This window comes from Neomonachus schauinslandi, chromosome 3 (assembly GCF_002201575.2).
Source record: "Neomonachus schauinslandi chromosome 3, ASM220157v2, whole genome shotgun sequence".
Classification (NCBI taxonomy): domain Eukaryota; kingdom Metazoa; phylum Chordata; class Mammalia; order Carnivora; family Phocidae; genus Neomonachus; species Neomonachus schauinslandi.
This window is the reverse complement of record NC_058405.1, coordinates 186,268,082-186,284,422: the sequence shown is the minus strand read 5'-3', so window position 1 is coordinate 186,284,422 and position 16,341 is coordinate 186,268,082. Positions and strand designations below refer to the sequence as shown.

At 50.7% G+C, this 16,341-nt stretch overlaps 1 protein-coding gene across 1 annotated transcript in view; it reads right to left on the bottom strand.

Moving 5' to 3' along the window:
- The window catches only part of SAG (S-antigen visual arrestin), a 28,287-nt gene extending 13,026 nt beyond the window's left edge, over positions 1–15,261 (bottom strand). Inside the window, exons 1-9 of the mRNA XM_021678944.1 lie at positions 15,105–15,261; positions 14,350–14,484; positions 10,085–10,145; positions 7,477–7,521; positions 5,679–5,872; positions 4,051–4,110; positions 2,358–2,434; positions 1,264–1,399; positions 209–293 (exon numbers count right to left, since the gene is read on the bottom strand). Of these exons, the coding sequence (XP_021534619.1) occupies positions 209–293; positions 1,264–1,399; positions 2,358–2,434; positions 4,051–4,110; positions 5,679–5,872; positions 7,477–7,521; positions 10,085–10,145; positions 14,350–14,424 (733 nt within the window). The 5' untranslated portion in view covers positions 14,425–14,484; positions 15,105–15,261. The remainder of the gene's footprint in view (positions 1–208; positions 294–1,263; positions 1,400–2,357; positions 2,435–4,050; positions 4,111–5,678; positions 5,873–7,476; positions 7,522–10,084; positions 10,146–14,349; positions 14,485–15,104) is intronic.
- Between the last annotated feature and the right edge of the window lie 1,080 nt (positions 15,262–16,341).

The window sequence follows — 16,341 nt, the reverse complement described above, 5'->3', positions numbered from 1 at the left end:
GCCCTAAGCTGGACACAAGGTGGCATGAGGCGATTCTTGAGGGTCTTTCCTCCTGTAAGTTCCTGCTGTCCATGACAACAGAGATAAACAGGCAGTTCCAAAGACCCAGGAGGGCCTTATCTGCCCAGAGAAGAGACCCTGGGGAAATATGACCAGATGGAGAAATTCTAGAAGACTCTGCCTTCCCGTTTTGAGAAGAAGTTCCTACCTAATGCTTTAATCTTCTTCACTGTCTTCTCTGTGTTATTGGTCACGGTAATGGTCACCAAAATGGGCTCCCCATGGAAATAGATCTGAAAAAGAAGTTAGCAGGGAAGTCAGAAAAGAGGAACAGAGTGTGGTGGTATCTTTAATCTCACGGCTTTCTAGGTTTATCTCCGTCCTTTAACCAGAATCAAAGTGGCTGAATTCCCACACTTTCAAGGAAGATAAAGGGATAGCAACAGGGTTCCGTTAGCCAGGGTCCCGAATGCGGTCTGCCTCGTCTGTGGTGCCCTGAGGACAGTGTGACCAGGGTGGAGTGGAGCAAAGCTGCTCACACCTGGAACGCCCAGTCCTGAGGGTCATGGCAGCGCTGGCCAAGGGGGATCCCCAGTGGAATCGGAAGGCCATTTGGGGCAGAATGAGGGCAGTGAAGGGGAATCAGTGGAGAGCCCAAGGGCAGGGTTCTCCTCAGCAGTGATCCCCACGTGATCCAGGCCCGGGGGTGGGGGGGGCACACCCTTGCACACATGTGCACACACAGGCACACATATACACACAGTATGCTGAGCCTTTGCTAACACGTTTGCATGACTCTCGGTGACCAGAGGGACCCGAGACAGCCTCAGCCGGTGGTTCTTCACCCTCCTTCACCACAACATCCCTAAGAGATGCCATTCACATGTGACTTGGCCACCCCTTCACCATTACATGGAAACTTACATTTTCCAGGGAAGTAAACAATTTGCAAAATCACACCCATTGGAGCTAGTAAATGAGACCCATGGGGCCAGGGGGGCAAAAACGGCCTGGTCAGGGGCACACGAAAACCACCACCCTTCTCCCTAGTTGGTCTAGGACTGGCATGCAGTGGATGTGGCCAGTGTGACCCTATCCTGAGGGTCACCTTTACTAGCTCCAAATTATGAGAAAAAGCCAATTGTTCACAAAACATTGGTGCTTTAACTACGCCTAGACACAAGATGACTTGCAACACACCCGCAGCGGAGTGGGCCCCAGGGCCTGCTCCCATGCGGGACACAGCGCCTGTCCGAGGCTCACCTCTTTGCTGAGGGAGACAGCCAGGTGCAAGGGCTTGTCAGACATGAAGAACTGCCAGGCGGTGTCAGCTCGGGGCTGGGGACCCATCTTCGCTGGCGCGTGTTGTACTTTCCGGATCAGTAAACGCACGGAGCTCCTGCGGGTGACAAGAGCAGAGAGTTCTGGGCTTATGGCCGGGCCTCCTTGGAAGGTGTCCAGGCCTCTCTCCCTGTCCTCATGCTGTGATGCTTCAGGAATACTCCCAAGGGGTGACAGGTGAAACAGAGGAGGGAGGAACTCCATGTTGGGGTGCGGGAGGGCCCCAAGGACCTGTGTTCTGGTCCCTCCTCTGAGGTTTCCCCAGCTGGGTGGTGTGGGCTCGAGGTCACTGTCACCCTCGGCTCTCAGGGCACAGCCCGGGGTGGGCAGGGGCTGAGTGTGCCTCGTGTGACGTTCTTCCACACACTCAGCAAACATGACTTACTGCAATTGCTATTCATTACCGCAGACCTCCACGAGTGCGTGTGTTAGATGTGAGGAAAGAGCGTTGAGGGCACAATAGAAAACCATGTCCAGGTACAAGAAGAAAAGTGAGCACCAGGGCCCGGGGGGGTGCAGGAGGGCGGGGGTCACTGCCTGAAGGGCAGAGAGCCTCTGTTTGGGGTGATGACATGTTCTGGGTGTAGACAGTCTGGGGCGCAGAGAGCAGACAGTGCTGTAACTATGGTCCCACGACACAGTGGATGGACTTAATGTCTCCGAAGTGCACACTCAGAAATGGTTAAAACGGTAGGACTCTATGCGGTGCATATTTTATCACAATAGAGGAATTACTGAGAAGAAGAAAACTAAAGAGAGAGGGAATCCAGGGGCTGCTAGAGGCTTATGTGAACCTTGAGGTTGTTAGCTCCTCCACCATTTTCCTTTTATCCCCCCAAAGGACGAGCCACCGACCCTGCCCCGTGTGTGGACGTCCTGACTGCCTGGGCCGGGCGGGCCCCATCTCCCTGGCCGTGCAGTCCTGTGGGGGGAGCTCAAGTGAGGGGCGGCTTCCCACCCCAGCTCCTTGCCCCCCACCCCAGGCGCCGCCCCTCGTCCCGCAGCTACACTCTTACTTCCTGGGCACTTTGTCCGCTTTGTCCTCTGCGCTGTCTCTGGCAAATGCTTTGACCTCAAAGTCGACCCCGCAGCACTGCAGGGGGCAAGAGAAGAGACAAGGGTTCAGTCAGCACCTCCCTTCCCGGCAGCTGGGATGGGGTCACACGTCCCACCGGGATGTTAGGTGGCCCTGGGTCTTTTTGTCTTTGCCACGTCCTTTTGAGGGCTACCCCACGAAGGCTGGATTTGCCGCGTGCGGAAAGCACGTAAGGAAAGGATGAGGTCAGGACGGGGAGCGCGCTGTGGGCCCAAGCTCCCAGGGAGATCACGTATGGTGTCCAGCCCTCCCCGCCATTTAGCTGTCCCTCCAGCTGTGACTCCGCATGCCTGTCACTGAGGTCACAGCGCCCACAGCAGGGACTAGACGCAGGTGCTCGCGGGGCTGGCGGGGGGGTCCATGACTGCCCACACCGGCCACCAACCCTGGAGGGCTGGTCGGCCGAACCCAGACGTGGCGCGGCTGGAACGGGGGCGGGGCCCGGCGCCGGTGGCTCTTCCAACTTTGGCAAAGAAGCCGGAAATGGAATTGGGGGCCAAGTCTTCTGATTTTGAAACTGACTCAATAGCAGTACGTTGTGTGGGCAGAACAACCGCATCTGCCCCGCGGGGCCCCTCCCCAGCCTGCTCATCTCTGCACGTCGCCGCGCTCACCAACCGCCCCGACGGAAAAAGTGCCACCCGCTAAAGGACATGATCGGTTGTGTTGACGGTGGCGTATGAGCCACAGCCCTGTTGGTTCTACAGCCGGGGAATCGTGACAATCCTGAGATCTAGTTCAACAATAAAGCAGCACGGGGGGCGCCTGGGCGGCTCCTCCTGGCGCACACTCAGCCACTGTGCTTCTCTCCCGCCTTGGGAGCTCATGCCTGGCCCACCCGCCCCTCTCAGGGCAGCGGCCAGGGTGCCCTTGGGGACCTACTGCTCAGAGCCCACCAGTGGCTCCCCGCTCACTGAAAAAGGTCTTCGGGGCCCGCACCTCCCCACACCCCTGACCTGTTCTCGCCATTTCGCCCTGCTCCTCCTGCCCCCACACGCCAGGCAGCGTGTCCCCGCTCTCTGGAAGCCTCTCCCCTGGGACAGCGGCGCTTCTCCTTTACCCTCCTGGGGAGGCCTTCTTTTAAAACATCCTGAACAACCACCCCCCCAGACTCTCGCTAGCCTCTTGTTCTCCAGAGCGCCTAACCGTCCTTGAATGGGCCCCATAGACACTGGTTATTTCGTTTTTGACTGATTCTCCCCAGTCGCCTGGGGAACCCCCGAGGGGCGGGACTGACTACTGTTCCATCCACAGGCTCTGGCCTGGCTAACAGCTGCTGAAGACAAGTGACAGATTCGTTACAACGTCTCTCTGCTTTTGTGCATGTCTGCAATTGTCCACAACAAAAGGCTATTTTAAAAAGTCATTTGGGGGTGCCTGGGTGGCTCGGTCGTTAAGCGTCTGCCTTTGGCTCAGGTCATGATCTCAGGGTCCTGGGATCGAGCCCCGCATCGGGCTCCCTGCTCCGCGGGAAGCCTGTTTCTCCCTCTCCCACTCCCCCTGCTGTGTTCCCGCTCCCGCTGTCTCACTCTCTGTCAAATAAATAAATAAAATCTTAAAAAAAAGTCATTTGAAGGAATGAATGGATCCATGGCCTTTCTTTCGGAACTAACCTTCCCTGCGTCTTGCGGAGCTGGCTGCAGCATCACCGAACAGGGTAAGTAATCAGGAAACTGTGAGAAGAAACAAATCATTTCATTCAGAGGCAGTTCTCTCACGCGTAATATGCACTTGATGTACAAAACTGGGAAAGGAAGGATGAGGAGCACAAAATGACAACAAAAAACCCCCACAAAACCCCGTGTTCACCCCTATTGCCAATACCCGGAATAACATCAGGACTACGAACTTCCGAGTGTCCCGTGGGCTCCCTCACACACTAATATGGACGTCCACGTGTGTGTGCTACAGGAATGAGACCCAATGATGCACGTGTCCTGTCGTCTGCTCTGCTCCCATCCCCGCCCAAACCCTCCTCAGAATGCATTATGCCTGTTTTTCTACACCGAGTTCCGCCATTCTTCGGGCTTCGTTAACCCCACATTTAATTTAGCCAGCCCCCTTTGTTGGCTGGCCCTTCATTCAATGGTGCTTTGCTCTTTTTTGCCACGAGAAACCATATGCTGCCATAAACCATCTTCATCCACTTCGGCACAGTTTTATCCCAATTAAGTCCACAGGCGATGCCGCTAGAAAGGGAACGTAGGTCAAAATCACATTTTTAAGGTTTTTGGCAGGTTAGCTCTCCAAGGTGATGTCACTTCAAACTCCCAGGACCAGATCATGAGAACACGCAGGACCACAAAACTGTCTTCTTAAGTGATTAAAAAAAAAAAAAAAAGTTGTGAAATACACACAATGTAAGACTTAGGTTTTCAGCGTACCGATCAGTGGCATGAAGTACATCCACGTTGTCCTGCAATAATCCCCACCATCCATCCCCAGACGGTTTTCACCCACCCGCACTGAAGCTCCGTCCCCAGTCAACGCTAACTCCCCGAACACCATTCTGGCTCCGCGTCTCTGAATCTGGCTGCTCGGGGTCTCCCAGGTCACTGGCATCAGACACTTGTGTGTCCTTGTGTGTCTGGCTTCTGTCACTCAGTCTAATGTTGTTCGGGGTTCATTCGTGTTGCAGCATATGTCAGAATTCCCTTCCCTTTTAAGGCTGACCCGTTATAACTTTGGAGAAATTTATAATCTTAAGACGCATGAGCACGCTGGGAAAGAGGGAGGGTAGGGCAGCTTCCCCCAGGCCGAGTTCACGCCCGAGTCTTTTGGAGGCACCGTGGGTAGCCAGGACTCCCCCGGCCAGATGTGGGGCCCTTTATCTAGTGACCCACGGCCCAGCAGTCAAGGCGAGGGACGACTTCTGACTTCAGTACGATCCCCTGTCCGGCAGGGAGCTCTTTCGTGTTGAGAGCTCGTCCGGGCCAACCGGGGGGCACCTCTTTCTTTTTATAGCTGAGTGAGTGAAGGAATAACATGCCCGTATAATTAGGTGGTCGGATGAAGGGAAATATTTAAACCGTAGGTTGAAGTGGTGCCTTCAAAGGCTGAGAGGCTATTTTCAAGGGCTTAAAAAAAGACAATCACAGCCCGTGCAATCTAGAATTTCCTCCAAGGATGCAATTTGAAGGCCCACAAATGTGAAGTCATTGCTCCGTCCCCTCTCCTTCACTCCTGGTCACACTGCAAGGTGCTGTGGACAGGGGCCTGGAGGGGGAGAGGAGTCACCCACCGTGAGCCGGAAGGGGTACGTGTTGTCCCCCAGCTTCTTCATCAGGCTCTCCTGCAGTTTCGTGGGGGCACTGGTGGCCTCCACGGGCGGGAACACCTGGGCCTGAGAGAAGTACAGGTCCCTGCGGAAGCTCAGGCCGATCACATCGATGTCCTCCTGGCCGTAGCGGAAGGCGCAAGTCAGAGATACATACACTGGAAGGGAGACAGAGGAGGGCAGGCTTGTCCCATCGGCATGGCGCCCCCACCTGGCCGCATGCGCATGGGCAACCGTGGACCCTGCCCGCCCCTCCCCAGCAGGGCTCACCCACCAGCCTCTGCAGGGGATGGGGTTTGAGAACCACGCCACCCAGCCAGCCTACACCCTTCTGGAGATCCAGCACCTTCCCTGGGGCTTGTGTTGACCTATGTGAGTCAGAAGATGGGGAGGCACCTTCCATGAACCACTATTTTGCCTACAGACTCCCTTGTGGCCTCCATCCCACCACCCCCTTCTCTCGACCCACCCGCTTGGGGACCTCGGGAGGCTTTTAACAGAGAGTGAAGGTGATTAGCAGAGGGAAACAGCGTTAGGGAGCAAGACAGACTGGGGATCGGCCAGAGCAGCGGGACAGGCGCTCGTGGACCAAGAGGAGAGAAGCAACCAAATCCCAGAAACGCTTTTTTCACCTTGCTCAGAAACTTATCAAGCATTCTCTAAGTCAACACCTCTGAAAATTCAATTTAATTAAACAGACATAATCCATGCCTCCAGTGGACCGAAAGGATTATACGAAACTATAGGTTTTGAGGGTGGACTGTGTACAAGTCTTTAATGGGGTAAATAAAAGCACACAACGTGCATTCTTCTTGAACAGAAAGCATGTCAGAAGTGGTCCCCCCAAGCCCCTAGAAGTCATTAGTTGGTGGATTTTGTCTATGTCTTCACCACGAAGCTCAGAAGAGCCACTGATCCCTTGCCTGCCCCTCATCCAGTGTTTGTGAGAGCAAGGTGCCCAGAGATGACCTGGCGTTATGCCTCCCTCACTGGACACTGCTTGCCCTCAGAGCAGGTGCCCATCTCTGGCCACGGGTGTGGGCTTTCCAGGCTCAAACCAGGCTCCTCCAGGTGCCGCAGAGAAGCACGGCGCCCAGGAGGAAGTCAGAGACAATAGAAGAGCCATGCCCCCTCAGTGCTGACGGCCCAACATCTGATGTGCTCCCATGGGCACCCCCAGGGGTGGGAGTAATTCCTTGGGGTTGCCAGTAGCAACCACTCCAAAGAGCGTAGTTGGAATGGAATTGAGTCAGTGACATTGTCATAAGGATAACTCAGGTCTGTCCTGATTTAGTTTACACAGCTGTTATTAGCACCAAACTATTGGCCCCGCACATCACAGCTGCCGGAGATCGGCAAGGATGCTCTGCTTTAGAACCACCACGGTCAGCATTAAAAAAAAAAAGTAGTATCCAGCAGGCTCGATTTCCCCCCTTTGGGATAAACCCACCAAGGAGCCCTCTTGAGTTTTGCCCCTGGCACAGCTGGTGGAGCCCATGGACCTACCCTCCATGCTCCATCCACCGTTTACCTATCCTGCCGCCCTGGCCAAGCGGCTCCCCTGGGTCTTTACCTTCATCTGAGAAATGGGGACAGTGAGCTCCGATGGGAACAGGACAGTGTCCTGAAGATTATACGAGGGAGCGTGGGTGACAGGGCCTGGAGGTGATGGGTGTGCGAGAGAGCACCTGCTGTTTCCCGGCTCCTCCTCCCCAGAGATCAGACCAGACCTGTTCCTGGGAGGACGAGAAGCCCGGCTCACCTTTCTTTTCCTTCACAAGCTCGGGATCTACCAACACGACACCATCTAAACCAAAAGGGAGACAACAATGAGGGCAGAGAAGATGAAAGAGATCAGACGGGGTGCCTGGGTGGCTCAGTCATTAAGCGTCTGCCTTCAGCTCAGGTCATGATCCCAGGGTCCTGGGATCGAGCCCCACATCAGGCTCCCTGCTCCGCGGGAAGCCTGCTTCTCCCTCTCCCACTCCCCCTGCTTGTGTTCCCTCTCTTGCTATCTCTCTCTGTCAAATAAATAAATAAAATCTTAAAAAAAAAAAAAGTTGAAAGAGACCAGAGGCCTTCTTTATATATTTATCTGTAGTTTTTGTTTTGTTTTTCAAGGAATTTCCATACCCAGCGTGGAGCCCGAAGCAGGGCTTGAACTCACAACCCCAAGATCAAGACCTGAGCTGAGATCAAGAGTCAAGACTCTTAACCGACTGAGCCACCCAGGTACCCCTCTCTGCAGTTTTTTTTTTTTTTTTTAAAGATTTTATTTATTTATTCATGAGAGACAGAGAGAGAGAGAAACAGAGGGAGAAGCAGGCTCCCAAGGAGCAGGGAGCCCGATGTGGGACTCGATCCCAGGACCCTGGGATCATGACCTGAGCCGAAGGCAGACGCTTAACCATCTGAGCCACCCAGGCGCCCCTCTCTGCAGTTTTTAATTGCACAAGGAATCCATGTTCATTATAGGAAAATTAGAAAGGGAAGTTAAGCAAAGAATAAACAAAGTCACCCAAATATCCACCACTCAGAGATACCCATTGTCAAGATACTGGCGCAGAATTTTTTTACTACATGTATATACACTTATATGGATGTTTTTACTAAAGAAACGAGATCCCACAATACAGACTGTTCAGTTAACTGCTTTTCTCATACAACTATAAATTGCAAACATCTATTCTTACACAAACACACATACAATACATACTCACCATTTTAATGGCCACACATGGCTCCATTGAATGGACATACCATAAGTTATTTAATTAACCCCCCCCGTTAGGGCATTTATTTCCAATTTCCCCCATTATCATGAATATTGTGATGAACATCCTTACAGATACATTTTTGTATCCATCAACAGTAGAACTGGATTTGGATTTCAATGACATAGTGCCAAATGACCTTCCAGAAAGCATCCTGCTCAGGGACATTCTCATCCTCAAGTGCCTAGAAACGCCAGGTTTTTTACACTCTCTCTTTTTAAAAATAGCTATTTTAGTTGAAATAATTATCGATTCACAGGAAGTTGCAAAGATAGCACAGAGAAGTCCCTCTGTATCTTTCATTCAGTTTCTCCTGGTGGTTACATCTTAGATAATTGTAGTACAATATCGAAACCAGGAAGCTGATATGGGGTACAGTGTATGTACAGTTCTAAGTCATTTTATCTCATGTGGAGGTTGACAGTTCCCTCACCAAAGAGCTATCTCTCGGGTCATTCCCTCCCCCCACCATCCATCCTTAGCATGCCCCCCCCAACTGCTGATAAGTTTACCATTCCTATAATTTCGTCATCCCTAGACTGTTATCTAAGTGAAGTCATACAGTCTTTTGAGAGTGGCTCTTCCCACTCAGCATGAGACTCTTGAGATCCATACACTATTGTATCAGTGGCTCGTTCTTTTTTACTGCCGAGTAGAGTTTCATGGTATGGATTGCCACAGCTTGTTTCAACTGGTTCACCTATTGAGAGACATTCTGGTTCCTTCCAGTTTGGAGCAATCACAGATAAAGCTGTCATAAACAATCGCGAATGGGTTTTTGTGTAGATGTGAGTTTCATTTCTCTGGGATGAGTGCCAGGGAATGCAATTGCTGGGTCAGATGGTAAGTATATGTTTAATTTTTTTTTTAAAGATTTTATTTATTTATTTGAGAGAGAGAGAATGAGAGACAGAGAGCATGAGAGGGAGGAGGGTCAGAGGGAGAAGCAGACTCCCTGCTGAGCAGGGAGCCCGATGCGGGACTCGATCCCAGGACTCCAGGATCATGACCTGAGCTGAAGGCAGTCGCTTAACCAACTGAGCCACCCAGGCACCCAGTATATGTTTAATTTTTAAAGAAACCGCCAAACGATTTTCCAGAGTAGGTGTTCCATTTTACATTCCTGCCAGCGATGTATGAGTGATTTGTTTTCTCAACATCCTCACCATCTTTTGGTATTGTCACTATTTTAATTTTAGCCATTCTGACAGGTGTATAATGATATTTCAATCCAATGTGGTTTAATTTGTATTTCCCTAATGGATAATGATGCTGACCATTTTTCCATGGGCTTCTTTGCCACCCATATATCTTCTTCGATGAACTGCTTTTCATGTTTTTTGTACATTTTCTAACTGGATTTTGTCTTTCTTACTGCTGAGTTTCTTTATATAGTCTAGAAATGAGTCCTTTGTCTCCCCCATGCTCTGAAATGGTTTCCAATCAGCCAGTGGCTACCTCGCTGATGTTTTAATTTGCATTTCTTTGATTAGATTATCAGCAGAGATGATGTGAAGAAATACAAAAGTAGCAGTTGTCTAATGGCTTTAAGGAAAACCAGCATTAAATTAAAATCTCACTCCAAACTCAACTTACCAACAGGCTCTACTTGTTCAATATGGTCTATATAGTCTCTCTTCCCCAGATAGATGCTCACCTGTAGGAAGAACAGATGCGGATTCTAAGTGGCCAAAGAACACTAGCGCATGCAAGTTAAAAATCAGCAACAACCAAAAAAGCCCCCCAAGGCCCCCCAAACGTGGCAACAACTGGCACATTTTGATTAGTCTTGAGAAGACTTGCTGCCTGGCTCTGCAGTTTGCCCAGCACCTCCTCTCTCCCCGCTTGGCTGTGGGCAGGGACTATGGATTACAGGCAAGTTGTGCTCTCTCTTCAGCCCCATAAATCTGCTCCAAGGAAGACTTCCCACCCCTCTGGATGGTCCCTGTTCTCCCACCTTTTCCCACCAAGCCCAGGTCTGACATTAACCAGGTGACCTTGTTGAATTCACTGATGATACTTTAGTGGAAAGTTAGACTTATGTAAATGAGGCTCCTCCTGACATTTAAGCCTCTTATTTCTGTCTGTGAATGAAAGGTTTCCCCTCCTCATTAGAAGAATTTCTGAACTGAGCCAAGAAGCAGGAGTCCCAGAATCCCTGAAATCCTACCAGGTGAGCTGCTAGACAGGTACGCCAGAACCCATGCTCTGAGCAAGAGGGGCGGGGGAGTTGGGGGGCAATGATCGCTGTTTCAGTCCTCTTCCTGTCTGTTCTGTGCCCTTGGCAGTGAGAGTCTCTGCCAGCCCCCTTTGTGGAAGGGCATGGATCATGTTCCCCATCACTCACCGCTCTAAGCCACAGGACAGTGAGTGCCTTGATGGTAGGAATTCTTTCATCTCTTGGCCATCAAGTTTCTACCACAGTACCTGGTACATGACAGGATTCTAATCTACATTTGCTAAGGGCACCAATGAGTGAGTGTGTACATCTACCTAGCCCCCTTCTTCCTTAAGCCTCTTAAATTCGTATTCTTATGTCCATGAACTCCCAGAATCATTTCTGTTGGCATTCAATCATCTCCTATTTCCACCCCCTCATATCAGATATCCTGGAGTGAATCCCTATACCTTCACAGTTATTTGATGTTGAAGCACCCAAAGGACTACATAGTCAGGTGGCTGGGAAGGAGGTAGGTGTTGGATGGTGTGAGGATGTTTTCTGGACAAAACAAAACAAAACGAAACAAAACCAAAAACAGTGTATACAAAGCCCAGAATCAAGAGAATGCTTCTGGAACCAATGGCTTCATCTGCAGGTGAATGGCCACCAAATGGGGATGCAGGCTGATGCCAGAAAGGGTCTTACAGGACCCAATCTTAAAGACTCTAAGAAGATGTTAAAGCATTTTTTTAAGATTTTATTTATTTATGAGAGAGAGAGAGAGCGCGCACGTAGGGGAGGGGCAGAGAGAGAGGGAGAAGCAGGCTCCCTGCTGAGCAGGCAGCCTGACGAGGGACTCCATCCCAGGACCCTGAGATCATGATTTGAGCTGAAGGCAGATGCTTAACCGACTGAGTCACCCAGGTGTCCCCAATGTTGAAGTATTTTAAGCAGGATGAAAGACCTGCAGCTGAACAGCATTTGGAGTGTTTATCGTGTCTCAGGGGCCAAGCTCAGCACTGTCTACATTATTTCACTGGATCCCCATAACTACTCTGTGAGATAGGAATTAGCCCCATTTTATGGAGGATACGACGTTGGCAGCAAAGTGGAGAATGAATGGATGAGGGGAAAGCCAGTTAGGCATCTGATTGAGGTTGGCAGTAGGGAAGACTGAAGGTAGGTGGAGAGAGTGTGTTTTCTTCTTTTTCAAGCTTTAGCTGTGGAGGAAGAGGAAATGGAAAGGCAATAGGGTCAAGGGGAGTTTGTTGGTTGTTGTCTTTAAGATGCATGAGGTCTGTACTTGTTTTTACGCTCAGGCAAAGTACTGGTAGGGAGGGAGAGGCTGACGGTGGAGGACGCTAGTGAGGAGGTGGACCCTGAGGCCCAGGTGTAAATAGCATGAACCTCAGATGGGAGCAAAGGCATGTCCTCTGCTACAGTTGGAAGGGGAGGGGAGGAAAGGGGCAGAGCAGGAAGAGTAATGGTGCTGAACAATGTGGGACTGTGGCCTACCTGCTGCTTGCTCAACCAACAAACCAAGCACCCTTCTTCCTGGATACAAGTTGCCAATTATGTTCAGGGTTCACCATCCCCCATGGGGTCCCGCGCTAAGAGAGGCCAGCCCCAGAGGATGGTTCTTGATTGGCCTGATCCAATTATGATTATCCAATTCCTTTTGGCTCAGGGCTGGTTTAGGGTGGGCATGTGACCCAGTTTTGACCAATGAGATATGAGAGAAGTCTGCTGGAGGGCTGCTGGGAAAATATTTTCCCACTCTTAGAAGAGATACCAGGAAGTAAGAGCCTCTTCCTTCTTCAGGAAGGAAGTGAGGGTGAGACACCTAGAGCTAGAGTAGCCATCTTGCCACCAGCTGGAGGATGAAGATCACAGCAGAGGGCAGAGGGCAGAGAATCACAGAGAAATGGGCCCAGGGCTCCTGGTGCACCATGCCTGGAGCCATACAGAGCTTGCAATTGGAATAGTCTTAATATGTGAGACATTAATGGGTGGATTCTCCCCCCATATACAGCAATTCTAAATTTCTTGGTTCAAAGGTTTTCTATAGGTATGGGGGGGGGAAAGAAGTGGGAAAATGACATGGCCCGGCAGGAGTGGTTTCTCTCTTCTTCTGCCAGAAGTCAAGACAAAGTGTGCTGGGAAGACACAAAGTTGGGAGAGAGTCTGGGGAATGAATTGTTGAGGGGGTCCCCAAATTATCACCCCAAAGTGGAGTTCCTCAGCTGGGAGTAGAAAGGACAGCGAGTGCCTGGTACAGATCTGTTTTTCTTGTGTTGCATTATGAGGATCAGAGAGTTTCCTTTGGGCCCAATATAGGCTTAACATTTGAGAAACCCTAGAGAAAAAATCCAAAGTTCAGGTTTACAAAGCACAGAAAATAGAGCTCTGAGAAGTCCCTTGATTACCTGCTTTCAGAACCGCGTGTGCTGGGTAAGCGTCTAATTGCACTGATGATGATTCTCTGGGTCCTGCACCTTGACTCAGTGTCAGAAACAGTCCCCAGGGCTAAGCTGCTGAGTAAAGAGCGACCGAATCCAACTGTATGAAGAGCCTTTGAAAGCAAAATTCTCAACCACTTCTAAGGGAATGTCTCAGAAGTGAACCAGAAGAATGATCTAGATCCACCCTGTCCAGCACAGTAGCAACAAGGTACAGGTAGCTTCAGGACACTTGAAATATGGCCATTCCAAACTGACACGTGCTATAAATGGAGAATATGCACCAGACTTCAAAGACTTAGCAAATGAACGTAAAATGTCATCCATAACTTTTATATCATTTGCATGTTGAAGTGATAGTTTTTTGCATATACTGGGTTAAATAAAATACATGATAAAATGAATTCCACCTGTTTCTTCTTTTTTAATGTGGCAGCTACACGCTTTAAAATAACATTTGCAGCTTGAGTTGGACGGCGCCGAGCTAGATTGTCGGCCCCTAAGAAGCCAATGAATGGAATAAGAAGACCCTGTCCATGGAGGCTGTGGGGTGACCTTCCGTCAGGCCTCCCATGCCAGAAGTTCATGGGCACATCTAGACCGTCTACTGAGCCCCCAATGGAGCCAACAGGGGCATCATCTCTGCCGATACACAAGCGGCCCGGATATTGGTAGCCATGTTCCCTTACCCGGTGGCCCTGAGCCAAGTGCGGATTGAAGGCATGGTGGCTGGGGTAGGCGCACGGAAGACAGAGCTGCCCTAGTCCAGCACTGGGGCTTTCCCCAGGCAGGCAGCAAGGAGACAAAGGGCCCCGCAAGTTAGTATCGACAAAGCAGTGTTTGAAATGGTTAAGTCATTGGTTCAAGGCCAGCTAGGAAAACAAGTAAAATTGGAAGTAAGAGGGTGGGGACTGAGAGATGAGGAGAAAATTAAGGGTCTCAGGGCTAAGTTCTTTAAGAGACTGAAAAGAAGTTGTATGTGTGCAATTCATTCGATTACGTCTCATTCATCATTCATCGCAAATAGCGACGAACACAGACACAGAGCTTCCCTCAGCCTCTCAGGATTTTAGTGTTGATCGTGTCTTTTTTTTTTAAGTAATCTCTACACCCAATGCGGGGCTTGAACTCATGAGATCAGCAGTTGCATGCTCTGCCAGGTGCCCCATGTCTATTCTCAAAAAAGCTCCTTTAAGAAACCTTTTTTTTCCCCTCAAGCCACTCACTTCTGTACCACTTACCGACTTGTCCCGGGAGATCTTCTTGAAGATCACATGGTTGGGTGCAGACTTGCTGCTCTTGGCGTTGGCGGCCATGGTACGTGTCCCTGGCAGCTGGCTTCTCCCACCTCGGGGTGTGCGTCAGGTGTCAGCGGGCTGTGGAAAGGGAAAACGAGGCTGCATGTGCAGCCAGGCACATTCTGGGTATAAAACCTACCCGTGAGGTCCTGCGTGCCCAGTAGACATCTGCTTGTATCTGCTTAAATATCGATGTTTGATGAAATAAGGCCTCTCTGTCTAGCGTTTATGACACCTTGGGGGGCTTTTTTTTCAGAACGTGTGTTTTCTTTTTCTCGATAAGCCTCAAACATTTCTTAGTAAATCTCAGCTGGAAGGTTTGACTTCCTGACTAGCCTTCGCCGGGTCAGATTTAAAATTCTATCACGATGATGTCCCATGGTAATTAGAATAGGGAAGGTTCCCGAAAACCACAACATAACCACTTCACAAATACCGTTTTCAAGATATGTTAAATCCCCAGGAGTCCTGTCCCGTTCTCCCACTGCTCCCCAGCTTGACACACAGCGGAAGGGCCGTCTTAGCTGCCTGGACCTCAGCGCACCCTGAGTCTCGTTAACAAGCAAAGTCCGTGAAACCACACGGAAAAGGGGAAACTATGGCAGACTGACCACAGGAAAACACCCATGGTCCTGCCCCTTGCTCTCCCTGTGCCTGCCCCAGGTCTGAGAAGCCTTGGGCCGGGGGTGGTCATGTACCTTGTGCAGCCAGCCTGATGAGCCCGGGAGGTAAGGAGAGGGGCTCTGTCCCTCCGGGGTGAGCGGCCGGCCCCTGCTCTGTGTAACCAGATGACCCTGCCACGGCCCCTGGCTTGACGTGTGTGGGGGAATTTGTAGGGGATCTGGAGAGGGGGCCCACACCCACGTCTCAATGTCTAGAAGCCAAATCCCACTTAAGGAGCAGAGTGGAAATGGGATTAGGGTTGAGACGGGTGAACTGGTGGTTTCAGCAGTTCTAGGCATTAGGCAAAGGCCTCTAGTCTTTTTCCAGAGGGGCTCACAGATGTGGGAGCTCCAGTGGGGAAGGCGTGGTGGGAGGGATGAGAGCTGAAGAAAAGCTCCTTTCTATCCTAACCCTCTTTGGGTTCTGGAAATAGACTGATTATGCCTTCACTCCCAGTATCACCAGGACAGGGGATTTTCCAGTGCTCAACAGACTTGATTAAACTCAGCAGGCAGCTAATGCAACCTTGGGTGTGGGGATAGAAACAAAAAGGTCAAGGAGAAATGTCAACCTCAAGATGAACCCTGGTGTTACACAAGCCAAACCGATGTGGGAAACAAAGGCAGGAGGAAATGCAGATAAAATTCACTGTCCTCGTAACCTGCAGCCCACTGACAAACACTTGAGGCAGGCCGAGCATAATGTTCCTCCAGGAAGCTCCTGTCTTAATGTTAATGGCTTGCTGGAGAGAAAAACTACCTTAGCTTGACAGTAGCCAGGCCTCCAGTATCCTGTAAATCTTCTTCAGCATATGAAAATCCTTTCGGAAGTTCCCTTTGTCTTGACTTTCCCCAACCCCAAAATATATAATCAGTTGTTCCTCACAACCCCGGACCAGCAGCTCTCTCTGCCCACGGGTCCTGTCCCCGTGCTCTAATGAAAGCACCTTTTTGCACCGAAGACGTCTCAAGAATTCTTTCTTGGCCGTCGGCTCCGGACCCCAACAACACTACTCCAAAAACACGTCAGAACCAGACAGGTTCCCCTCCTCCACCCCACGCCCTATTGATGATGGAGACGAGTGTTGTCAGTTCCTCCCCCTCCCTGTACCCCCACCTCCCCAGTGTCTCTGGAATCTGTCCTCATCTTCTCTTCCCCAGAGCCTCCTCCTGCGTCCACAGCACCCCCTTTGCTTTCCTGGACCATAATGTCTCCTGCTGTCTGACTCCGTCCATCTCCAGCCTCCAGGCCCTTCTCCACAGTGGACGAGGG